The following is a 26,552-nucleotide window of genomic DNA, read 5'->3' as shown; positions in this document are numbered from 1 at the left end:
TAAAAACATTTTTATATTTGTACATTTAGTCACAATCATTGACCACTCTAGTTTGGCAAAGTTATACAGTCCCAGTCTTTATCATCTACCTTTACATCTGGTGTCACACATGCCCCTAGCCCTCCTTTTTCAGCTTTACTCACAGACATCTTTGTTCAGTATAGTTACAGTATTGTGCTACTATCACACAGTATTCTATCCATTTCTGGATCTATGCAATCAATCCTGTTGAACGTTCTGTGGACCTTCAGCATCAAATGCCTGGTCTTTACCCTCTTTCTATCTCCTGAAAACCTTGTTATCAGGTTTTAATTCTCAAAGTTTGCTCACTAATGTTAGTTCATACTAGTGAGACCATACATTATTTGTCCTTTTGTTTCTGGCTTTCTTCACTCAACATAATGTCCTCAAGGTTCATCCATGTTATTATACGTTCTGTGACTTTGTTCTGTCTTACAGCTGCGTAATATTCCATTGTGTGTATATACGACAGTTTGTTTATCCACTCATCCGTTGATGGGCATTTGGGCTCTTTCCATTTCTTGGCAATCATGAATAATGCTGCTATAAACATTGGTTTACAAATGCCCATTCGTGTCTTAACTTTCAGTTCCTCTGAGTATATACCTAGTAAAGGAATAGCTGGATCATATGGCAGTTTTATACTTAGCTTCCTGAGAACTTCCACACTGCCTTTCCAGAGTGGCTGCACCATTCTCCATTTCCAATCAACAGTGAATAAGTGTGCCTCTTTCTCCACATCCTCTCTAGCACTTGTAACTTTCTGTTTTTTGGATAATGGCCATTCTGGTAGGTGTGAGATGATATATCATTGTGGTTTTGATTTGCATTTCCCTAATAGGCAGTAAAGTTGAGCATTTTTTCATATGTGTTTGAGTCATTTGTGTTTCCTCTTCAGAAAAGTGTCTGTCCATGTATTTTGCCCATTTTTTAATTGAGTTGTTTGTCTTTCTGTTGTTGAGTTATAGGATCCCTTTATATATTCGGAATATTGAACCCTTATCTGATATGTGGTGTTCGGTTTGCTAATGCTGCCAAATGCAAAACACCAGAAATGGATTGGCTCTTATAAAAGGGGGTTTATTTGGTTACAAAGTTACAGTCTTAAGGCCATAAAGTGTCCAAGGTAAGACATCAACAATTGGGTCCCTCCATTGGAGGATGGCCAGTGGCCTCCAGAAAACCTCTGTTAACTGGGAAGGCACGTGGCTGGCATCTGCTCCAGACTTCTGGTTTCAAAATGACTTTCTCCCAGGACATTCCTCTCTAGGCTGCAGCAGCAAGCGCCTTCTGTCTGAACTCTTATATAGGGCTCTAAAGATCCAATTAACACCCACCCTGAATGGGCAGGGTAACAATTCCATGGAAATTATCCAATCAGACGTTTCACTCACAGTTGATTAAGTCACATCTGCATGGAAACATACAAACAGAATTCCAATCTAATCAACACTAATACATCTGCCCCCACAAGATTGCATCAAAGAACATGGTGTTTTGGGGGAAATAATACATTCAAACTTGCACATGTGCTTTCCAAATATTGTCTCCCATTGCATAGGCTGCCATTTTACTTTTATGACGAAGTCCTTTGATGTACAAACGTGTTTAACTTTGAGGCTACCCCATTTATCTATTTCTTCTTTGGTTGCTCATGCTTTGGGTGTAAGATCTAGGAAACCGTGTCCTATCACAAGATCTTTAAGATATTGCCCTACAATTTCTTCCGAGAGTCTTATGGTCTTAGCGCTAATGTTTAGGTCTTTGATCCATTTCGAGTTATTTTTTGTATAAGATGTGAAATAGGAGTCATCTTTCATTCTTTTGGAAATGGATATGGAGTTTTCAAAATACCATTTATTGAAGGGGCTGCTCTGTCCCAGTTGGTGTGACTGCCTTATCAAAATCAATTGTCTGTAGATGCAGGGGTCTATTGCTAAACACTCAATTTGATTCCATTGATATATTTATCCTTATGTTAGTACCATGCTGTGTTTTTAAATTCAATTTTATTGAGATATATTCACATACCATACAATCATGCAAAGTGTACAGTTGTTCACAGTCCCATCATACAGTTGCGCATTCATCACCCCAATCTATTCTTTGAACATTTTCCTTGTACCAGAAAAGGTGAAAATAATAAAAAATGAAGGTAAAAAAGAACACTGAAATCATCTCCCCTACCCTATTTTTCATTTAATTTTGTCCCTATTTTTCTACTCATTCATCCATACACTGGATAAAGGGAGTGTGATCCACAAGGCTTTTACAATCACACTGTCACCCTTGTGAGCTATATTCCTATACAATCGTCTTCAAGAGTCAAGGCTACTGGGTTGCAGTTTTGATAGTTTCAGGTATTTACTTCTAGCTATTCCAATTCACTAAAACCTAAAAAGGGTTATCTGTATAGTACATAAGAATGCCCACCAGAGTGACCTCTCAACTCCATTTGGAATCTCTCAGCCACTGAAGCTTTATTTCGTTTCATTTCCCATCCCCCTTTTCATCAAGAAGATGTTCTCAATCCCACGATGTCAGGTCCAGATTCATCCCTGAGAGTCATATCCCACGTTGCCAGGGAGATTTACACCCCTGGGAGTCAGATCCCACGTAGTGGGGGAGGGCAGTGATTTCAGCCATCATGTTGGCTTAGTTAGAGAGAGAGGGCCATATCTGAGCAACAAAGAGGTACTCGGGGGAGACTCTTAGGCACAATTATAAGCAGGTTTAGCCTCTCCTTCAGAGTAATGAGCTTCAAATGGGCAAGTCCCGTGCTAGGGGGCTCAGCACATCAGACTGCCAGTCCTCAATATTTGTGAGAACATAAGCAACAATCCAGGCGAGGAAGCCCAACACCTCTGCATTTTCCCCCAGCTCCTCAGGGGGGCCCCGCATATATATTTTTATTCACTGCCCAAATTACTTTGCATTGTGTCGCTATTTCACACTAACCTATACAAACCTACCAGGTCTCATTTCCTATTAAATGTTTCATGTAATTATGCTGTTCGAACAAACTGTACAAGTTAAATTGTTTAGGAAATATAGATCTTGCACCAACTAAATATCTCTTCCCTTGGTCTCACATGGAATTTGAAGTTTTAAGATGTAATCAGTATTGTCCTTTACCCTTTGGCCCGATTTGCCCTAGTCCTAACCACATCTGCTTCATTCATCTCTCCAGTTGAAGTCAGGACTCTTTTTCAGCTTTTTTAACAGTTGCTATATGTGCTAATACTGACATTCATATCTGCTGAGTTCTAGCTCTGAGTTTCCGGTGTCACACAGATACCGAAAATTCCAGGGATCGATCAGGTTATACACAAAGGGATCAGCATCTCAAAATTTGGAGAAAACCATTACAATTCAGGAACAGATGTGACTGCTGTAAGAGCTTACAATCTAGGGACCATTATGGTAAGCGTTCCCCTGATAAGCTGTGCTCTAAGATTCCATTCTCAGAGTTTACACATTATAGTTAATTTACATTGGTGAGACACTATAATGTTTGTCTTTTTGTTTCTGGCGTACTTCTCTCAAAATGCTGTCTACAGGATCCATTTACCTCATTGCTGTTGGGTGTCTCACAGCTTCACTCCTTCTCATAGTTGCTCAATATTCCATCATATGCATGCACCACTGTTCACCATTCTGTTCCTCGGTCAATGTACCCTTAGGCCACCTCCACCCACTGCAAATCATGAATACTGCCTCCATAAACACCAGTGTGCAAATGTCCATTCATGTCCCTGCTCTCAGATCCTCCAAGTAAATGCCCCCTAATGAGGATGCTGGACCTTATGGCACCCACATGCTTAGCTTCATGTGGTACCACCCCACTGTCCTCCAGAAAGGCTATACTGTTCTGCCTCCTGACCAACAGTAAATACGTACATCCCTCTCTCCATGTTTTCTCCAGCACTTTTACCCCAGTTTATATTTTTCCATACAATTTTATAGAGCTATATTCACAGACGATATAATTATCCACAATGTACAATCAGTTGTTCACGGTATCATCATACAGTTGCACATGTATCACCATGGTCAGCACTTGAACATATTGATTACCATGAAAAAAAAATTTTAATGAATAATAAAAATAATAAAAAGAAAAGTAAAATATCATACAATACAATACAGTACTAGGATCAGACAACAACACCACTACCAGTAATCCCATATCCCTCCCTTATATCACATTCTCGTACACATTTAGCTTTGGTACATTGCCTTTGTTACATTTAATAGAAGCATGTTACTGTTGACCGTAGACTTCGGTTTGCTTTGATTATATTTTTTTCCCCAATACCATCCCCTTTCCAACATTCTGCATGGTTGGCATTCATTTGTTCTCCCACATGCAAGAACAGTTTTATATTTGTACATTTAGTCACAATCATTGACCCCTCCAGTATTTGCTAAGTTAAACAGTCCCAGTCTTTATCTTCTATCTTTACCTCTGGTGTCATACATGCCCCTAGCTCTCCTCTTTCAGCCTCACTCACAGACATCTTTGCTCAGTGTGCTTACAATATTGTGCTACCATCACACAGTATTATGCTATGTGTTTCTGGATCTATACAATCAATCTGCTGAACATCCTGTAGTCCTTCAGCATCAAATGCCCAATCTATACCCTCTTTCTATCTCCTGGTACCTGTGTTATCAGCTTTTAACTTCAAAGTTTGCTCATTAATGTTAGTTCATACTAGTGAGACCATACACTATTTGTCCTTTTGTTTCTGGCTAACTTCACTCAATATAATGTCCTCAAGGTTCATCCACACATTGTTGTATGTTCCATGTCTTTGTTCTGTCTAACAGCTGCGTAATATTTCATCGTATGTATGTACCACAGTTTATCTACTCTCCCATTGTATAAGATATGAGATAGGGGTCCTATTTCATTCTTTTGGAAATGGATATCCAATTCTCCAAACACCATTTATTGAAGAGACTGCTCTATCCCAGTTCCTTTCGCTTGACTTCCTTATCAAAGATCAGTTGTCCATAGATGTGAGAGTCTATTTTTGAACACTCAGTTCGATTCCATTGGTAGGTATCTCTGTCCTTATGCCAGTATGATGCTGTTTTGAGCACTGTAGCTTTGTGATATGCTTCAAAGTCAGGTAGTGTGAGACCTTCCACTTCGTTCCTCTTTCTCAAGATATTTTTGGCTATTCGGGGCACCTTGCCCTTCCAGATAAATTTGTTTATTGGTTTTTCTATTTCTGCAAAGTAAGTTGTTCGGATCTTAATTGGTATTGCATTGAATCTATAAATCAGTTTACATAGAATTGACATCTTAATTGTATTTTGTCTTCCAATCCATGAACACAGTATGTTCTTCCAGTTTTTCAGGTCCTGTTCAATTTCTTTTAGCAGTTTGTGTAGTTTTCTTTGTATAGGTCTTTTGTGGCCTTCATTAAGTTTATTCCTAAATATTTGATTCTTTTGGTTGCTATTGTAAATGGATTTTCTTTCTTGATTTCCTTCTCTTGTTGCACATTACTTGTTGTTCTGGTTTGCTACTGCTGCCATTTGCAAAATATCAGGAAATGGATTGGCTATATAGAGGGGATTTATTTGGTTACAAAGTTACAGTCTTATGGCCATAGAGTGTCCAAGGTAAGTCATCAACAAAGATACCTTCACTAGAGAAAGGCCATTGGCATCTGGAAAACCTCTGTTAGCTGGAAATGCACATGGCTGGCATCTCCTTGCTCCCAGTTTGCATTTAAAAATGACCTTCCCCAAAGTGTTTGCTCTTTGGGCATTCTGTCCTCTCTTAGCTGCAGCTGCTTTTCAAAATGTCACTCTCAGTTACTCTTGGGGAGTTTCTCTCTTAGCTTCTTTGGAGCAAAACTCTGCTTTCAAAGGCCATCTTCAAACTCTCTCTCATCTGCAGCAAGCGTCTGGGCCTGTGTGGCTTCTTAAAGTACTCCAATGATCCAATTAAGTCCCACTCTGAATGGGTGGGGCAGCAGCTCCATGGAAATTGTCCACTCAAACATTTCACTCACAGTTGATTGACTCACATCTCCATGGAAACATTCAAACAAAGAATTCTAATCTAATCAACACTAATATGTCTGCCCCCAAAGATTGCATCAAAGGATGTGGCTTCTTCTGGGGGACATAATATATACAAACTGGGACACTTGTGTATAAGAATACTACAGATTTTTGCCTGTTGGTCTTGTAGCCTGCCACTTTGCTGTATTCGTTTATTAGTTCTAATAGCTTTGCTGTAGATTTTTCTGGATTTTCTACATATAGAATCATGTCATCTGCAAAGAGTGAAAGTTTAACTTCTACTTCTCCAATTTGGATGCCTTTTATTTCTTTTTCTTGCCTAATTGCTCTAGCTAGAACTTCCAGCATGATGTTGATAACAGTGATGACAGTGGGCGTCCCTGTCTTGTTCCTGATCTCAGTCTCTCCCCATTGAGTATGATGTTAGCTGTGGGTTTTTCATATATTGCCTTTATCATATTGAGAAAATTCCCTTCTATTCCTATCCTTTGATGTGTTGTCATCAAGAAAGGATGTTGAATTTTGTCAAATGCCTTTTCTGCATCGATTGAGGTGATCATGTGGTTCTTCTGCTTTGATTTATTGATGTGGTGTATTATGTTGATTGATTTTCTTGTGTTGAAACAGCGTTGCATACCTCGAATGAATTCTTCCTGGTCATGGTGTATAATGCTTTTATTGTGCTGCTGGATTCGATTTGCAAGTATTTTGTTGAGGATTTTTTGCATCTATGTTCATTAAAGAAATTGGTCTATAATTTTCTTTTTTTGTAGTATCTTCGTCTGATTTTGGTATTAGGGTGATTTTGGATTCATAGAATGAGTTAGGTAACTTTCCCTCTTCTCCAGTTTTTTTAAGGGTTTGAGCAGGGTTGGTACTAATTCTTTCTTGAATGCTTGGTAGAATTCATGTGTGAAGCCGTCTCGTCCTAGACTTTTCTTTTTTGGGGAGCTCTTTGATGACTGACTCAATCTCTTTACTTTTGATTGGTTTGTTGAGGTCATCTATTTCTTCCTGAGTCACTGTTGTCCATTTCATGTAAGTTGTCTAGTTTATTAGCAAATAGTTGCTTGTAGTATCTTCTCATTATCTCCTTTATTTCTGCAGGGTCAGCAATTATGTCTCCTTTCCCATTTCTGATTGTATTTTTTGTTGTTGTTGTTTTTTTGTGTTTTTGTTTTGTTTTGTTTTTGGTTAGTCTTGCAAAGGGTCCATCAATTTTGTTGATTTTCTCAAAGAACCAACTTTTGGTTTTGTTAATTCCCTGTATTGTTTTCCTGTTCTCAATTTCATTTATTTCTGCTCTAATCTTTGTTATTTCTTTCCTTTTGTTTGCTTTGGGGTTAGTTTGCTGTTCTTTCTCTAGTTCTTTGAGGTGAACAGTTAATTCCTCAATTTTTGCTCTCTCTCCTCTTTTAATATAGGAGTTTAGGCAATAAATTTCCCTCTCAGCACTGCCTTTGCTGCATCCCATAAGTTTTGATACGTTGTTTTCGTTGTCATTTGCTTTGAGGTATTTACTAATTTCTCTTGTAATTTTTTCCTTTATCCCCTGGTTTTCTAAGAGTGTGTTGTTTAGCTTCCATATATTTGTGAATTTTCTGACCATCTGCCTGTTATTTATTTCCAACTTCATTCCATTATGATCCAAGAAACTGTTTTGTATAGTATCAATTCTTTTACATTTGTTGAGACTTGCTTTGTGACCCCACATATGGTCTATCCTAGAGAATGTTCCATGAGCACTTGAGAAAAATGTGAATCCTGCTGTTGTGGTGTGTAGTGTTCTATAAATGTCTGTCAAGCCTAGTTCATTTATCATACAATTAAACATCTCCATTTCTTTATTGATCGTCCTTCTAGATATTCTATCCATTAATGAGATAGTCTCCAACTATTATTGTGGATGTATCCACTTCTCCTTTCAGTGTTCTCAGTGTTTGCTTCATGTATTTTGGGGCACTCTGGCTTGGTGCATAAATATTTGTGGTTGTTATGTTTTCTTGATGAATTGACCCTTTTATTAATACATAGTGTCCTTCTTTGTCTCTTTTAATTGTTTTACATTTGAAGTCTAATTAGTCTGATATTAATATAGCTACTCCTGCTTTTTTGTGGTTGTTGTTTGCCTGAAATATCTTTTTCCAACCTTTCACTTTCAGCCTATTTTTGTCTTTTGTCTAAAGTGAGTTTCTTGTAGACAGCATATAAATGGGTCCTGTTTTTAATCCATTTTGCCAGTCTGTGTCTTTTTATTGGGGAGTTTAATCCATTAACATTTAGTATTATTACTGTAAGGGCAGTACTGTCTTCTACCATTTTTTCTTTTGGATTTTATATGTCATCTTATTTTTTTTCTCCCTCTCTCCTTTTACCCTTCCTGTTAGTCTTTTCTACACTCTTCTCCAAACCTCTCTTTCCTGTCTTTTCCTGTCAGCCTGTAGCACTCCCTTTAGTATTTCTTGTAGTGCCAGTCTCATGTTCACAAACTCTCTCAGTGTCTGTTTGTCTGAAAATATTTTAATCTCTCCCTCGTTTGTGAAGGACAGTTTTTCCAGATACAGAAGTCTTGGTTGGCAGTTTTTCTCCTTCAATATCTTAAATATATCATACCACTGCCTTCTTGCCTCCAAGGTTTCTGTGGAAAAATCTGTACATAGTCTTATTGAGCCTCCCTTATGTGTTATGGATCACTTTTCTCTTGCTGCTTTCATAATTCTCTCTTTGTCTTTGACATTGAACAATCTGATTGGTGAGTGTCTTGGAGTAGGTCTATTGGGATCTGTTCTGTTTGGGGTATACTGTACTTCTTGAATCTGTCATTTCCTGTCTTTCAAAAGAGTTGGGAAATTTTCCGTGAATATTTCTTCTATTATTCTTTCTGCCCCTTTTCCCTTCTCTTCTCCTTCTGGGACACCCAGAACACATATATTCATGTGCTTCATGTTGTCACTCAGCTCCCTAAGACACTGCTTGTATTTTTCCATTGTTTTTCCTATCTGTTCTTTTGTGTGTATGAATTCAAATGTCTTGTCTTCCAGTTCACTGATTCTTCTTCTGCCTGTTCATATCTACTGTTGTAACCCTCCATTGTGTTTTTCATATCTTCTCTTGTGGCTTTCATTCCCATAAGTTCTGCCACTTGTTTTTTCAAGCTTACAAATTCTCCTTTATGGTCATCCAGAGTCTTCTTTATATCCTTCATCCCTTTTGCCATGTCTTTCCTCAGTTCATTGAATTGATTTTTGAATTGATTTAGGAGATTTGTTTGAACATCTTTAATTAGTTGTCTTAACTCCTGTATCTCAGTTGAAGTAGTAGTTTGTTCCTTTGGCTGGTCCATATTTTCGTGTTTCCTAGTATGGCTCTTTATTTTAAGCTGTCTAGGCATCTGATTTTCTTGATTAGTTTATTCTGGAGCTTGTTTCACTGTTTTACCTAGGGTTTTCTTGCTGTTGGCTTTGTTCTCTATCCTTTGGTGTTCAGTTCAACTTACTCTGGACCTCTAACTTAGCTTCTATTTAGTACATCAGAATTTTTCACCTCTTGTTTTTCTGTTCCTTACCCTGCCTCTGTGTAACCTTTTTGTGAGAGGGTCTCCTCAGATATGGTTGACTCCAATCAGATTTTCCTGGTCCAGAGAGGCCCAGGTCTCAGGAGGAGAATATAGCGTTTCCCTGACAATGAGACAGGAGGCCCCTAGACTCTGTGCTTTTCCTCTCCTGCCCAGCAGGTGGCACTTGCCAGCCCACAGCTCCCCACCAGTGTAAGGAGGTGCAGTGTCTTTAGTTCTCCACTGACTCTGTCCCTGTCAGGGTCGGGGTCGTGACTGACTGAAGCTTGTTTGTTTTCCAGCCCCTGGGGTCTGAGTTCTTTGAAGGAGGGCTGCCAATTAAGCTGGACCAAGCCCCCCTTTTTTGGGGGAAGTTATGCCCTTTAGGGAATTGTCTCCCCCACTAGGTTCATTGCTTGTGTGTCAGACCTACCTTAGCTCTCCATTGTCTGGGTCCAGAGGCCAGTTCCAAATATCTGAGGCTTTGTGTAAAGAGCTATTAGAATAGTTATTTAAAAAGAAAAAAAAGGAAAAAGAAAGAAAGAAATCCCCTTTTAAAGCCTTTTGTTAGCCCCCAAGTTTTGTCTGTCTCAGTGTAGAGTATTTAAAGATATGAGCTTTTGGCTATTGTCTCTCACCTAGATAGTCACTCTCTAGCACCTTTAATTCCAGTTTTGCCAGGGGCCTGTTGAAGTGTAAAAAGATAAGGAGTCAGACAGCAAGAAGAGAAGTGGGGGGGGTGGGGGGTGGGGGTTGGCTAGAGGGGTTAAAAGAAACCAAGCCTTTTTGGAGCCACCAAATGAAAGCCTGACTGGGTGCCTGCTTCTATGTACCCCCACTTCCTGGAGCCCAGCCCTTCTCCAGCACCCCGAACACCCCTCAACTTCAAAAGTTAATTAATTAATTTGTTAATTAATTCTGCATTTGAGGTTGGGTTGAATCCCCCTTCTTGCTCCCAGCACAGATTGCTTCTTTTGCCCTCAGGGAGCCAGCTCTGAGACAGTTAGCCATGTCTGGGAGGGAGGGGCGTCAGCCCCCTGCTTGGGGAAACTTACAGGTTTTGCTTTGATCTCAGCCTTTCCACCCATTCCAGACTAGTGTGAGATGCTTGACTGGTCACTGAAGACCCCAAAAATGTTTCATACAGTTCCTGGCTATTTACCAACTGCCCTAGAGGAATAACTAAATTCCACACCTTACCACTCTGCCATCTTGCCCCGCCTCCCACTCACAGAGATTTTGATAAAACATAATAAGATAATGTATGTGAGGCTTTGGTGGAAAATGTACACTATTTTTTTAATGATGCATAGCCAGGACAGCAAGTTATTTGATTGAAGACAAGGGGAATTGGTCTCTAACTACTCACTGGAATCACCCAGGAGCTTTTAAAATCTTGATGTCCTAAGCGCACCCCAGACCAATTACATCAGAATCTGGGCATTGTTCTGGGCATCGGTGTTTAATGAAAACTCCCCAGGTGATTCCAGTGCAAAGCCAGGGCCGAGACCCACTTCCCTAGTCTAAGAAACCAGTATTCTTACTTCCAGACTCACAGTATCCAAAGAATTGGCCTTCTGCCCCATGTTTTACACACTTCAGTGTTGGGGAATATCAACAACTGACCATTAAAGGAGTGAGGTGCCTACTAAAATTGTAACTTGATTTAAAAAAAGAAAGAAAGGCATTGCAAGCCCTCCACAGCAATTCCCCTGCCTCAAGCTGGGTCTAGTTACTGGCTGTTGCCTTTGGTCCCACTGAGAAAGGCAGGGGTTCGTGGGCTGGTCACAGGCAGCAGAGGCTTTCAGTACAGCTGTCTTTTCATTAGGGGTTTAAAAATACTTTCTGTGGCCTGAGCAGGTACAGGTAACAATGAGTTCTCCCTGAGCTCTCAGAGCCTGGCTTGGGGTGCAAGCAACATGAAGGCCCCCGCTCCCCAGCAGCAGCCATCAGTCCTGGCTAATCCCCAAGCCCTGCTTTCCCATCCCATCACCTTTGCAACCACGGGAAGGCAACTGCTGAAAGATGTTCAGCTAAATGAATGGCTAATCCCCAAGCCCTGCCCTCCCATCCCATCACCTTTGCAACCACGGGAAGGCAACTGCTGAAAGATGTTCAGCTAAATGAAATCCTCAAGCCCCTATGCTAGGAGGTGGGGGTGGGGAGAATGTTGCCAAAGGGGGGGGCAGTGACCCCTCTGACCCCAGGTACAGAGAGCTCTTTGCAATTAGAAAACACATCAGACATTTGTACCTGCAGGTTCCTCTCCCTGGGACCCCGGACCCACCTCCACTCTTACCCTGGCCCACCTGCCAGGCAGCCGGCACCCCACGTCTCAGGACAGATCCCCCTCATAGAGTCTCCAGCAGACTTAGGTGTCCTTCTCCATCTTCTTTGTACCCAGGTTGTTCCTTCATCATAGCCCTTATTATTGTTATTAAAGTACTCACATCACTGTTAGTAATACACACTAGTAATTGTGGACATTTATTGGATGTCTGTGATGGGATTAGCACTGTGACAGGGGATTTATTTTTTTTTCTAACTCAGTTGTGAGGTTGGGTGCAGAAGATGGATGGGGCTTCCCAAAAAGGGAGGAGGGTATCCCCGGCCGAGGCCATGGCATGGCCTGGGCAAAGGCTGGGAGGAGCAGTGACACAGCCGGATGGGTGAATATGAGTATTTTGATGGGGGTGGGATGGGTGGAGTGTGAGGCAGGAGAACAGCGGGGCGGGACATGGCCAAGCACCCGGAATGCCCCCTAGAACTGTGGGCGCCAGTGGGGAGGTGGAATGAGATTTCAGGCAGAGAAGTAGATGCAGAGATTTGCTGTTGGAAATATCCCTCTGGCCACAGAGGTTGGACTGGGGGCCCTAGGAGGCTGCGGCTGGTCCAGGTGAGTGGCAGAGGTGGAGAGAAGGGGCCAGCAGAGAGGAACGTGTAGGAGGTGGTTGATTAGAAGTGGGGGGATTGTGAGTGGGGCGACTCTTGTGATTCTGACTTGGGGGCCTCGTCACAGCCTGGAAGGGGCAGCTTTGTAGGATGAGCTGATCTTGCTGAGTTGCCTAAGCCCTCAAGGGTTTCCTGCCTCTGTTACTAACTTGCTGGATAACTGGGGATGCTTTCCTTCCCCTCTTGAGACCTCGATTTCCTCCTCTCCAAGATGCGGGCATCCAGGTCAACGAGCTGCATGACTTTCTCTTGCCACCTTCTACTTTTTCTGCAACCTTCTCTCCCTCTTTCTGTGTCCTGAGCACCCAGCTAAGGGCCAGCCCCACCAAGGTTGTTGAGTGAGTGAGTGAGTGAATGAATGAATGAATGTAAGGACCCCTTCCTTCCTGGAATCAGAGTGTCTCACTTTACTTCTGTCTTCTCTTCCCCTTACCCAGTGAGGTTGGCCATTTGCAAAGCATGGTTGTCTGTCTCTGTCCATCTGCCCATCCGAGTCTTTCTGTCAGTCTGTTGGTCTCTCTCTCACTCTTTCCCTCTCTGTCCTTGTCTGCCCACCTCTGTCGTTCTCTGTGTCCCTCTGTGTTGTCATATGTCCCTTGCCTCTCTCTTCCCCTTGGTCTTTGTGCCTCTCTCTGCTCTCTCTCTCTGTCCATCTGCCCTTCTTTGTTTCTGTCCCCCTCTTTTATTTCTGTGTCTATTTTCCTCCCCTTCTCCTCCTCCCTCTCCCTTTTTCTCAGTACCTGCATCTCTCCAGGTATCTGTCTGCTTCTCTGTCCTTCCCCTCCCTCCCCTCCTGTCTCCCTCCTCCTGTCCCTCTCCCATTTTCTCTTGGCTTCATCTGCCCCTCTCTCTGTCCCTCGCCCCACCTCAGGGACCCCCGGCCCTGAATGCAGGGCTCATGCTCTGTGGCCTGTGGGGGGCAGGCTGACAGCCTAGGATGGCAGCCCCCAGAGGCCAGCAGGGCCCCTGCAAGCTGCTGCTGAGGGCCCACAGGCAGGCTAGGGATTGATGGGGCAGCCTCTCGGTCCAGCTGACAGACCAAGAATTTCTGAGGATTATCTCATTCTCAAAACAAATCCCATTGTTCCTGGAGGACTGCCAGCCCCAAGCGTGTCCATACAGAAGCCAGGAGTGGGCCTGTCCTGCACCAAGGAAGACCAGGGCATGAAGAGTTGTGGAGTCTCTGCCACTTCCCTCCTCTGTGCCTCGATTTCCCTGACTGCAGAATGCATGGGCAGCTATAATATTTTGGGTCGGAGGAGAGAAGGGAAAATTGTTTTGCTCTCTCTGAACCCACTCCAAATCCTGGGAGTTCTAGGGACACATGGACACACCAGATAAATTGACATTTTGGTGCCCCCCCCCCTCAAAGTAGCACATTTCTGTAATGGAGGTGCTGGGGGCCTGGGGGGGTGTGCAGAAAACAAGGCCTCCTTGGTGGTGCCGTTCAGCAATTCCGCTCTGGCCCAAGTTTGCATCTCTGGACTCGGGCCTCCTTACAGGACAGCTAAACAACCATCTGTTGTGTCCTGAGGGAGCCTAAGGCTTCTCAGACATAGCCCAAAGGCTTCTTTCCAGACATAGAACTCTTTCCTCTCTGGGAGATACTCTGCCAAACAGAATTTCCTGCACATTCACACATTCCCAATGCTCCCTATAGACTCAGAAAACCAAAAGGCTATCCCTCTCTGGGTTCTGGAGCAGATCTTTCCCAGTGTTCATACTTTTAAAAATTATTATTGTTTTATTTTGATGTAAACTGTGTTAGGTCAACCCCATCTCAGAAGAAAGAGAAACGTGACTTAGGTCTCACAACATGTGGAGTAATTTAACATGGTTTGACCGTGCTGTCATTTTTCTGATCATTAATCTTTCCTCTCTGAGAACCTCTGTGGGTTCTTGTACACCCCCTGCTGTGCTCATGGTGAAATAGATGTTGGTAAAGTAGCGTGAAACTGTAGATAGAAATGTTCTTTTTCCATGTCATGAAGAGCTCTACCTATGGAATACACTGCTTTGGGACAGGAAATTGTACCCAGTGATGCCTTGTGGATAAATGTTTATGTCCCAAGCACTCTCACAAGCCTCCATGCCCCATTCCTCCTTGCCCTCAGGAGGCAGTGTTTACATGGTGCTTTGGCCTCAAAGACTATGGGTTACAATTTTCTCACGGGCATGGGCCAGTGCTAATCTGCAAGGTTAGTCTAATCACAGGAAACTTAACTTAGCAAGTCCCAGGATGAGATCTGACTCAAAAAGTCACATTCCGTTCCTGACTTCTGCCATGTGGCCCTGTGAGCTGAGCGGGTACCTCTCTGGACCCGTCTTCAGAAACAAGGGTAGGGACCTCACTGCCTGTACCTTCAGCCCCCTTAGAAGCGAGAGGCACAAAGCATTAGAAATCTTTGTGAAAAGATTGGGAAGGATAAAACTATACTCCAAGGCTTTATGAGGCAGGTGGCTTCTCAGCCCAAGATGTCACCCTGGGTCTTTCCTGTTCTGTGTTAGCTGCCATTTATTGAAGTCTGACCATGTTTCTCATTGATTTCTCACAACGGCCCTGTGAGGCAGAAGCCACATGGTGGAATTTTAAGGATGAGGAAACTGAGGCCCAAAGACATGACATGACGTCCAGCGTTAATCACTAAGTTGGAAACACAGTATCTCAAAGGCCTAGTATGACAGCACTTCTCGTGGGCCTTCAAGATACAGTCCAAATGCCTTTGCCCTCATCAGAGGAGGAGGACTTGAGGGTCAAAAAAACAGTCTTGGGAGCCCAGATGGTTTCAGTTTGAATCTCAGCTCCGCCACTCCCTCACTCTGTAACTTGGGCGAGTTATTCGATCACTCTGCACCTCAGTTTCCTCATCTATAAGATCCCTCGTAGCACTGCTGCAAGGATTGAATTGCCTAAAATACGTCAGGGGCTCAGACCAGTGTCCAGCCCAGAGCCAAGTGCTACAGAAGCTTTCCCACATTCCCTCATGCTCCTGCTGCACAGAACTTCTCTCAGTTCCTCAGCGTTTGAAATGAAAACCTGATCATGTCCCTCCTTCCTTTTGCTTAGACCCTTTTAAGGGTTGCCTAGTCTTTCTGGTCTACCACTGAAATCTATACCACAATCCACACAGCCCTCTCCAGCCTTATACTTGCCTCTTGCTCTCTGCTTTCCATCATATTTGCCAATTTCTTCATGCCACAGGATATTTGCACCTGCCACTCCCTCTGCCTGGTCCTCTAAGCCCTCCTCTCTTGGGCTAGTAAATTCCTCCTCATCCTTCAGTTCTGAGCTGAAGTAGCTCTTCCCCCAGGAAATCTTTCCTGATGCTGCCCAACTAGTCGGTGACCAGTGATCTCGGTTGGGCTGGCCGGGCTGCTTGGCTCCAGGCTGCAGGTTGGGTCCAGGTCTCTTCCAGGGTCCTTCGCCATCTGGGACTGATGGCTCCCCAGGGCATGTCCTTCCATGGTGGTGGCAGAAGCAAGAGAGGATGAGTAGAAACATGCAGTGCTCCTTGAGACCTGGGCCTGGGACTAGTCCGTTGTTGCTTCCACACACCTTCCATTGGCCAGAGCAAGTCACAGGCCAAGCCCAACATCAGTGGGGCAGGGATGTAGTCCCCACCCAAAGAGGATCATCCAGGGCACTGCTGCTGGGTCCGTCTAACAGCTCCAAGCTTTAACACTCCTCTTTTGTAGCACTAGCCCTGGCAGTGATTTTTGTTAGGTTTTTTAACCAGGAAGAGAAAAGACCAAAACTCAATTGGAGAAAGTTTTATTTATGTGCCAAAAAATGGTGACAGCTCTGAACAAAGGCAGGAGTACAATTTTATAGCTTTTTGGGAGGAGGGTTGGGGGAATAATTGTTGGCGGGTATGATAGAGAAGTAAGGAGTTGACATCAGAGGATTAGTTTGCTCAGGGTCTGGAGTTCAGGCAGGGAGGTTATGTTGGGGGTGGGGAGTTCTGCCTAACTTTCCAGGCTCTTTCTTTTATTTTCTAGGGGTGCTGAGGGGTGCAGATGTGTTCTTCTGTATCTGCTTCCTGCTGGTGGGGGGTGTAGAGTTGTCGCTGTGTTTCGTTACGGGGTAGTGGTTGGTAAGGGTGTTTTTGTTAGAGGAGTAGCACGTCACCGACCACCTGGTTTGTCACGGCTTGAACGGTTGCTACTGAGAGAGTTACCTGAAGTTTCAGGTGCCTTAGTAGGGCTTCAGGTTTCTTTCAGTGCTGAAGCAAGAAGCTGGTAAGTTTGAGTACCAGATTTGGTTTTGGCTTTAAGTTTTTCCTGCTGGGCTTTTTTTACATTTCTATTGTTAGAGACCTTAAAGGTTTTGAAGTTTTTGGCAGATGTTAGGGACTGCATGGTGGGGGGGGGGGATTGAGGAGAAGGTTTTTGGAGGGATTGAAGGAAGAGTTGGGAGGAGAAGAGGGAATGCTGGTTTTGAGGATAGGCTGTTTTGGGAGGGGGAATGGAGAAGAAGGATTTGATAAGTTGAATAAGTTTGACAGAGAGAGGGGCACCTGCACAATTTGAAGAAGGACTGGATATATGGGACTTCACTCCACTTGCCAAGATGCTGACAGTATTGTCAAGGTTTAGAAGAATTTGGGGATCAAGGGTTCCATTCTCTGGCCAGGTTGATCCATTATTTAATTTGTATTGTGGCCATGCAGAATTGCAATAGAAAATGAGCCTCTTAGGTTTTAGATCTATTCTGAGGCTAAGTTCTTTGAGGTTTCAAAGTATTAGAATGAGGATGTATAGGGTGAGGGGAAATCCCAGCTTTCAAACTTAGGAACAATTGGGAGGGTGCCGCTCCCCCCCACCCCCGAGAGTTCCCAAGCCCCGAGGCAGAAGCAGATGGAGGAGTGGACAGAGGCATCCATCATCTCACCTGCTCCTCAGGTCCTGGACCCGGCAGAGGCAGCTCTCATCGAGTGCTAGGATCTCAGTGAGTGTTGTCACAGACAACAGAGAAAGAGAGAGGGTGCTTTCTCCTTACCTGGAGGAGATTCGCTGGTGTTGGTGCCAAAGTTAGGCAAGTGGGTTCCGACATTTCTGATGGAGATTTGGTCTCCTCTCCTGGTCCTGGGTTTTGGCACCAAAATGTTAGGTTTTTTGGCCTGGAAGAGAAGAGACCAAAACTCAATTGGAGAAAGTTTTATTTATGCGCAGGGGGGCTGAAGTCAAGAAACAGTGACAGCTCTGAACCAAGGGAAGAGGGTTGGGGGAATAATTGTTGGTGGGTAAGATAGAGAAGTAAGGAGTTGACATCAGGGGATTGGTTTACTCAGGGTCTGAAGTTTAAGCAGGGAGGTTATATTGGGGGAGAGGAGTAGTGCCCAATAATTTTACGTCTATTTGAGTCATTATTTGAATAATCTGACTCTCAAAAACAGTAAGACCCATGGATATTCTAGCAAATCATTGTATCCCCAATTCCAACACAGTGCCGGGCACACAAGTAGGTGTTCAACAAATATGTGAGTGAGTGAATGAATGGAAGAGGATTCCTAGGGTGGCCCAGCAGGGGGTGGGGTGGATTTCTTGCCTCCCCAAGCTCACCTGCCCTGTTCCCTCACCCCTGGCTGGTGGGGAAGGGTTCAAAGGTGAGCGAGACCACTGGCGCAGCGGACGGACCATCTGCATCAAGACGCACGAGAGCGGCCAGAAGGAGATCGAGGCCTTTGATGCTGCCATCCTGCTCGTTCGCAACCCCTACAAGGCCCTCATGGCAGAGTTCAACCGCAAATATGGTGGCCACATCGGCTTTGCCGCCCATGCCCACTGGAAGGGCACAGGTACTGCTTGGGGGGGAAGGGGCTGGGCCCAGGGGGCCGTATGGGGAGCCATGCCATCTGGACCAGAGTGCCTAGGAGTGGGGACTTCTCGAATGAGGCACCCGTGAGGGTAGTGCTCCATGCCTAGGCCCTGCTTAGAGCAGAGGGGGTATACTTCCCACAACCCAGCACCCCTCCAACATCACTGTCTGTGAGCTGGGCTGTACCTCTGAAGACCTAGGAGAGTGTCAGTGGTCCCCAGCCCTGGCTGCACATTAGAATCCCCAGAGGAGTGTGGAAAAATCCCAATGCCCAGGCTGCACCCCAGACCATTCCTCTTTTCTGGAGGTAGAGCCTGGGTGTTGGTATTTTTGAAAGCTCCCCAGCTACCTCCAATGTGTGGTCAGGGCTGAGAACCACTGATTTATTCCTTGTTTATTAATGGGGAAACTGAGGACCAGAGAGAGGCAGAGACCTGCCAAGATCACTTGGGCACAGAGTGGCAGGACTAGCCCTCTGCCTCCCAGGCATCTGGCCACCCCAGTGAAAAGGAAGACAGCGGATGAAGTTTGGAAGTTCCCATTGACCAGGCACTTAGCATGAATTCTCTTATTCCAGTAACCTGAGGAGGTAAGAGAGGCTGCTACAATCATCAATAGCATTCCTTTTTACAGATGAGAAAACCATCCTAGGAAGGGGTGAATCGATTCCCTAAATCCACAGGTATTGTCTGAGCTGGGATTCAAACCCGTGTTAACTGTCAGTCTCTGCTCTGAACCTGGGGCTGCAATGTCGCTGACCTTCTGGTGCATTCACGGGCTCTTCTTACCTTTGTAGCCCCTTGTCCCAGGTTCAGGCAATTCTCCTAATTCCCAGGAGCTGCCTTCCCTCTTTTTCCTTATTCAGTACAGCTGGGAGCTTTAAAACCAGCGCTAAGGTAGGAACCAGGACAGGTTGAACCAAGAGATTGTAGGAGAGGGTTGGTCCAGCATTCTCATTTCATTTTGGGATCTGGGGTCCCCACCTTGATCTAGGATGGAGGAAGGGGCCTTTTCCCAGTGCCTCCTCCCAGGCCTGACACAGGTCTTCAAGGGCTCTGGCTAAGAAACTTCCCCCCAGGAACCCGCCCCCCTCCCCAGTCCCCACCCAGTCCATTTCTCTCATTTACATTAACTGTCTGATCCCTGTCGTTATTTGAATTAGAAACCCTTGCTTTTTTAGGATCCCTGCACCAGCAGCAGTGGCACCCCCTGGAAGCTGGTTAAAATCCCACTTCTCAGACCTATTGAATCAGGAACTCTGGGGGCCTGCCAGTGCCTGGGTCCCACCCCCAGATTCATGGGCCTAGGTGGAACCTGAGCACCAAGAATTTTAAAAGTTTCCTAGGTGAGTCCAGTGTACACTTGGGTTTGAAAACTAGAGCAGTGGTGCTCAAACAGTCCCTGACCACTACCATCAGCATCACCTGGGACCTGTTAAAAATGCAAATTTCAGGCCCCGCCCCAGACCGGGAATCAGAAACTCTGGGAATGCGGTTGGGCAAGCTCTTTTCTAACGGGCCCTCCAGGGGTTGCCAATGCACCGCTGCTTTAAACGCTTGCTACTCGAAAGTGGGGTCTCTAGAACCATTGACACATCTGGAAGTTTTTCAGAAAAGCAGCTCTCAGCCCCTTCCCCAGACAACTGAGTCAGAATCTGCATTTTAGCAAGATTCCCACCACGTGCACGTTAAAGTTTGAGAATCACTACTTTGGGGCACAAAGAGCCTAGAATGCAAGGGTCATCCCCATAAGAGGGGGTCACCCAGCTGTGGGGCATGTCCACACCTGCCCTTGCCCCTTCCTAGGCAGAGCTGGGCTGAGGCTCCTGCAAATCCCCCTTTTGGTTCCGTAACATTAATTTTACAATCTCCCTGGAGTGGTCCCAAAGCAAAGTTTTATGTGATATGATTACACAAGGTGAATTGTCCTGGATCTGTTTAATGAAACAGATACTGTGTTAATGATTCCACGGAGAATTAAGTACAGTTAAGCTGTTAATCAGGCCCCGGTTCCCCCCATCGACAAGAAGATAGAACATGGACCGGCCGGTCTGTGCCTTTCCAGGTACACAGGTGTGACAGTTCCGGCAGAACCGGCCCTCATTACAGATGTTCCATCACTCGCATCTTTATTACACAATTTGAAAGCAGCAATCAATTACCAGGAATCCTGGGCTAATTGTGGGCTTTTGTTTTTAATTTGCATTTTTCTTCTTTCCAGTGAACTAACTTAGGAGCTTCACATGAGGAAGGGGAGGAGGAGGGGTGGGCAAGCATCTGCAGCTGGGACATCACAGGAGGTTTTGGAGGTAAGCTCTGACCCAAATGATGGGACATGTGGAGTTGCCTCAGGACAGTAGCCAGTGTTTATTGAGTACCTCCTATGTCCCAGGCTCTGAACCAGGATCTTTGCACCTCTTATTTCATTCACCTCACAGCCTCCGTTTGAGGTAGGTCTCATCATGATCGCCGTTTCACCGATGGGCAGTTACTCGAGCACATCAAGTAACTTGCCCAAGGTCACCCAGCTAATGAGTGGAGCTGAGTTTCAAACCGTGGCAGTCTCACTCCAAAGGAGTCCATGAACAGCTCCGTGTCTTAGACAACAGCCTGAAGGTTAAGTCAGCAGGACACAGAGCAGGAATGAGGCTCCCTAGGACCTTGAACCAAAAGGGCACAGAAGCAGATGCTTCAAGAATTTACTAGGATGGCAGGGGAGGGGGGCAGGCTCAGTCTGGGGTAGATGGGGGTTTGAATCCTGACTTGGATATCCCCAGGTGGCTTTGGGCAGGTTGTTTTATGTCTTGGAGCCTCATTTTCCCCATGTGTAAAATGGGGCTACTAATTCCTACTCTAGAGGCTTCTTGTGAGCCCTGAATTAATGCATGTGAAGTGCCACACTCTGTCACACACACACATGCAACACATTCCCATCCTGTTCCTCACATGGAAGTGCCTGGTGTCGCAGGGAGGTTAGCAGTCAACCGGGAGCCATGTCAACTGCATTCCCAACTGTGTGCAAGGCTCAGAGACCTGGTGCTACCTGGGAGACCCCGGCCACCTCCCCGACTGGCCTTTCCTTCTCCTTGAGGGCTACCTGCAGCCCTCCTTCAGAAACCACTTGAGACGGTTAGACATGGCCAAGCCTGGAAGCCGCGATCTCTGGGTTGCCAGGTAAGCAGCACCACCGTCCACCGCAGCTTCTCCAGCTGTGGATGGGAGCAGCCCTTGTCCTGCTGCGAGGTGACTCAGGAGGGGGGATTTCTGAAAATGTAAAACAGACCCGAATTTTTTTAATCATTCAGATACATCTGGTCTTAACCCATTATAACAGTATGAGCCCAATTAGCCAGATACAGTATAAATAACCTGTTTTAAGAATAAAAAATATCCTTGTCCCCAGCATAAATATTTTCCAAGCAGCCGTGGTGTTCCAAGGGAGAGTAAGATTCTGTTGTGTTCTGCAAAGAAAGAGAAGCCCTTTATCACATTGCAATTTGGTGGTTGGGCATTTCAATTTAGTTCAACAACCATTTATTGAGTCCCTGCTGCGTGCAGTGGGAGGAAAAGGGGAGAACATACTGGTGCCTTGGAGAGATGGAGGCCTTTGGAATCAGGCAAGTCTGGCTTAGATGGTGCTTCCCAGCTGTGTGACCCAGGGCAAGTCACATCACCTCTGTGAGCCTCAGTTTCCTCACTGGTGGTGAGTAATCCTTGTCTTTCATGATAGCTGTTAGGATTAGATGAGTTAATGAGCATGTATCACCCCTCAAGGACTAGGATTTAGGTAGTAAAAACCAGCTGAGCTTCCCAGCATATCTTGGGAGGCTCTCTGGCCCTAGTTCAATAAACAAATCCCTCCTGCTGTCCCCTCTAGAGGCTGCCAGTCATAATGCCCTGGGAGAAGCAGCAGGTCTCAGTTCAGGGTTTCTGAGCACCTGCCCTTGCGATGCTCAGAATGGCTGCTGCGGTCCCCCTTCTCTGTCCACAGCCTCCTCCACGCTCCTCGGCTCCTCCTTCGGTCCTAGTTTCAGCAGGTCCAGGAGATGACTGCCTCTCTCTTTGTGGCCCCCTCCAGGGCTCCCCAGAGGAATTCCCATGTTCCATGTAGCTGTCTTCCAAGACAGACAATCCCCAACACATCCTCCCGATTTAGTGATAATCCCTCCTTTTTCCATGACAAGGTGACGAAAAACAGCTAAAAGAAACAGCATTTGAGACTTCAGTAAAAAGTAAATAAATGGTGACTTTAAGGTGACTAGGAGAGGCATGGAATAACTAGAGAAAATGCAGACAACGATCGAGACAGCAGTTCCAGGGTACAAACAGCCAGAGAAGGACGTCTACAATGTATAGTGGGGACCTGATGAATGGAGAAATTACGTCTGAAAGGATGGGGTGAGTTTATTCAATCGGGATCACTGCTGGGCTGGCAGCTATGAGCCGGCTGGCTAAGCAGGGGAGAGAGGAGCTCTCTACTTCTGCACACCCATCTCAGCAATCTGGTGAGAACCCTTCTCAGCACTGCAGCCAGGAAATTCCATGAGGGAACTTGGGAATCAGTGGACTTGTGTTGACCACACACAGAAAATTGGTGCATTTACTCTTCCTCTACCAACACCTGCAGTGTGCATGGGTGAGAGGTGGGGATACGCGACGGTGCCACACAGAAGCACCAGGAGCATCTCTCCCACCCCAGAGGCTCATGGATGAATGGTGGGCAGGGATCTTGAAGGCCAATTAAAAGTGGGGCACTTCTGAACTGGCTGAGGGCTGGAAAGGGGGAGGCTCGTAGTCCCACAGCTGGAGAGTGACACACTCAGAGACCTGAGAATCACCAGATCCACTGTGCCCTTAAGCAGACTCTCTGCCAAACTGCACAGGGCTCACCTCCATCCATCAACCCTGGGGCTGGCAGTCCCTAGTACACACAGAGAACTGCTGAGCTGATTAGATTTCCACCTGGTTTGGACCCAGCCCAGCAGGCAGCTGCAGTCAGGAAAAAACGGACTTGAGGTGGCTTAAGAGGGCCATCTGCTGGGAAGACAGGGAAAGTGCACCCCAGCAAGCTGTGGTTCTGCTAAATTTTACATGTGTCAAAATAGTCCTGCATTTCCTGTAATAACCTTAACATAAGCAAATGCCACGAAGTCAACAGAAAATCACAAAGCTTATGAAGATCCAAGAAGATATGGACAAGCTAAATGACCAAATTAAAAATCTAGAGGAGACACAGAATTTGGAGCAATTAATCAAGGAAGTACATACAGATATCCAAAACAACTTCAATTGTTAGCTAAAGACATAAAGGACATCAAAAAGACTCTAGAATAGCATAAAGAATAATTTGAAACAGGAAACAGAAAAAAGCAGATCTTATGGAAATAAGAGATACTATAGGTCAAATTATGCTAGAGGAGGAAGAGCAAAATGGTGGCACAGAGAGGAGTGGAATTTAGTTAGTCCCCTGGAGCAACTAATAAACAACCAAGAACAACTAGTAAATAATCTGGAACAACTGCTGGGGGCAACAGTGACCATCCACACATCGTACACCCACCTGGATGGGGTGGAATGGCTGAGAGTACAGCATAAAAACTAAGTAAAACCTGAGGAACCATGCTGGGAGCCCCCTCCTCACACAGCAGGTTGAGCTGCAAGACCTCACTGTGGAAGGCGGCGGCATTCCCAGAGCAAGCGAATGTGGCGCAGCGTAGCTCCAGCTGGGGTTTTAATTAACAAATGTGGATGGCTGAATACAAGCTACAAACATAGACAAACCCCTAGCAAGCAGCAAAGTACCCTGAGGTCATTCCCACTGGAGAGGAGGTAGTGCAGACAGAAAAAAAATAGTTATATACAGAGGCTTTTAGACACAACTGACCATAGAGAGACAGAAAATGCCTGTGCCCCCGAGAAGGGAGCCCAGAAGGCCAGGTGTTCTCTCTCGCCAACAAGCAAAACTAGGGGCCATGGACTGTTAGTAGGGTTGAAGGAGGAAGGTTAGGAGTATGTGGGACACCAGAAGGAAAGAGGAAACATAAGGACTGAGACTGTATAACTCAGTGAAACCTAGAGTACTCAACAATTGTGATAAAATCTACAAATATGTTTTTACATTAGGGAGAACAAATGAATGTCAGCCTTTCAAGGTGTTAAAAATGGGGTGGTACTGGGGAAAAATACAATTAATGCAAAGTAGAGACTATAGTTAACAGAAACATTGTATTATGCTAACTTCAATTTAAAAAAAAGCAATATACCAATAAAGCATTGGTATATTGCTTTTTTTTAAATTAAAGGGAGAGCTACCGGACTCTTGGCATTGGTGATATTATCTGATTCTTTTATTCTACTTTAGTTTATCTTTCCTTTTGTTTCTTTTTAGCTGTCATTTTTTTTCTTTTTTCTTTTTCTTTTGTCTCTCTACCTTCTTAGACTTCCTCCATTGTGGAAGAAATGGAGATGTCCTTATATAGATAGTGGTGAGGGTGGCGAATACATAAATACATGATTAAACAGGGAACCATCTATTGTTTACTTAGGACAGAATGTATAGTATGTGAACAAAACCATCTTAAAAAAAAAAAGCAGACTGATGAAACCTTGAGGGCACTATATTGAGTGAAATAAGACACAAAAGGACAAATAGTGTATAGTCTCACTGACATGAATTACTTATAATATGTAAACTCATAGACATGAAATATAGGTTACCAGGATATAGAATGAGGCTAAAGAATGGGGACCAGTTGCTTATTATGAGCAGAATCTTTAACTAGGATGAACTTAAATGTTTGGAAATGGACAGAGGTGACGGTAGCACGTTATTGTGAGAATAACAGCGCCGAATGGTGTGTGAATGTGGTGGAAAGGGGAAGCTCAGGGTCATGTATGTCACCAGAAGGAAAGTTGGAGGTTAAAATATGGGAATGTATAAAACAGTGAATCTTGTGGTCGACAGTGTCTGTGATTAACCATACAAATATTAGAAATCTCTTTCATGAACTAGAACAAATGTATGACACTATAACTAGAAGTTAGTAATAGAGGGGTATATAGGAAAAAATAAACCTGTTGCAACATTCTTTCATCAACAGAAACAAATGTATTATACCAATACTATGCGTCAGTAATAGAAAGGGGGAGGGGTATGGAAGGATTTGAGTTTTCTTCTGTTTTTATTTCTTTTCTGCAGTAATGAAAATGTTCTAAAAATTGAAAAAAAAATTGTGGTGATGGATTCACAGCTGTGTGATGGTACCGTGGGCAATTGATTGTACACTTTGGATGATTGTATGGTATGTGAACAATCTCAAAATTGAATATATATATATATATATATATACACATATATATATATATATATATACACACACACACACACACATACTAGAGACACTCAACAGCAGATCTGAAGAGGCACAAGAAAGAATAAGTGAACTAGAGGACAGAAAAATTGAATGCAAATGCACAGAAGACAAATGGTGAAAAACATGAAAGAATTTGAAATGGATCTCAGGGAAATGATGGACAACATGAAGTGCACAAATATAAGAATCCCAGAAGGAGCACAGAAAAGGGCTAAGAAGAGAATTTGAGGAAAAAGCTGGGGAAAACATCCCAACCCTTATAAAAGACATGAAGAGAATAGAATAAATCCAAATAGACACACTCCAAGACATACATTAATCATATTGTCAGATGCTGAAGAGAAGGAGAGCAGCAAGAGGGAAGCAATTCACCACATACAAAGGGCACCACATAAGACTAAGTACTGACTACTCAGCAGGCACCGTGGAGGTGAGAAGGCAGTGGTATGACATATCTAAGATCCCGAAAGGGAAAAATTGGAAAAATTGCCAGCCAAGAATTCTTTATCCAGCAAAGCTCTCCTTCAAAAGTGAGGAAGAGGAGCCCTGTGTTCCCACAGGCTCAGAGAAAATAGGATCCTTACCCAAAGCCAGTCAGCTGGTAGGGACTGAGCTGGGATTCAAACAAAGGCATCTCTGCCTGGGCTGATATTCAGCCACCTCACCACCACATCCTGGCTGGTGGTGCTCAGCATCCTTTATGACCGTTCTTGGCCCAGTGCATCATGCTTAAAAACATGTTGGAGCTTCCAGGAAGATGGCAGAGTGGGAGAGGCAGAGCAAAATTCTCA

At 44.5% G+C, this 26,552-nt stretch overlaps 1 protein-coding gene and 1 long non-coding RNA gene across 4 annotated transcripts in view; one reads left to right on the top strand and one right to left on the bottom strand.

Annotated features, from left to right (window-relative positions):
- The window catches only part of WSCD2 (WSC domain containing 2), a 155,697-nt gene that overhangs the window by 110,876 nt on the left and 18,269 nt on the right, over nucleotides 1–26,552 (top strand). For all 3 annotated transcript variants that reach the window (XM_037816699.1, XM_037816697.1, XM_037816698.1), the window contains exon 8: nucleotides 18,169–18,369. In XM_037816699.1, coding sequence (XP_037672627.1) covers nucleotides 18,169–18,369 — 201 coding nt within the window. The remainder of the gene's footprint in view (nucleotides 1–18,168; nucleotides 18,370–26,552) is intronic.
- Nucleotides 1,386–21,548, bottom strand: LOC119519190. Its single transcript, XR_005213977.1, has 3 exons — nucleotides 21,486–21,548; nucleotides 17,571–17,691; nucleotides 1,386–1,432 (listed from the first exon to the last, which is right to left on the bottom strand). It is a non-coding gene; the product is annotated as an uncharacterized LOC119519190 (long non-coding RNA).

The sequence above is a fragment of the Choloepus didactylus genome, chromosome 23 (assembly GCF_015220235.1).
Source record: "Choloepus didactylus isolate mChoDid1 chromosome 23, mChoDid1.pri, whole genome shotgun sequence".
NCBI lineage: Eukaryota > Metazoa > Chordata > Mammalia > Pilosa > Megalonychidae > Choloepus > Choloepus didactylus.
This window is presented reverse-complemented; position numbering and strand designations above follow the sequence as displayed.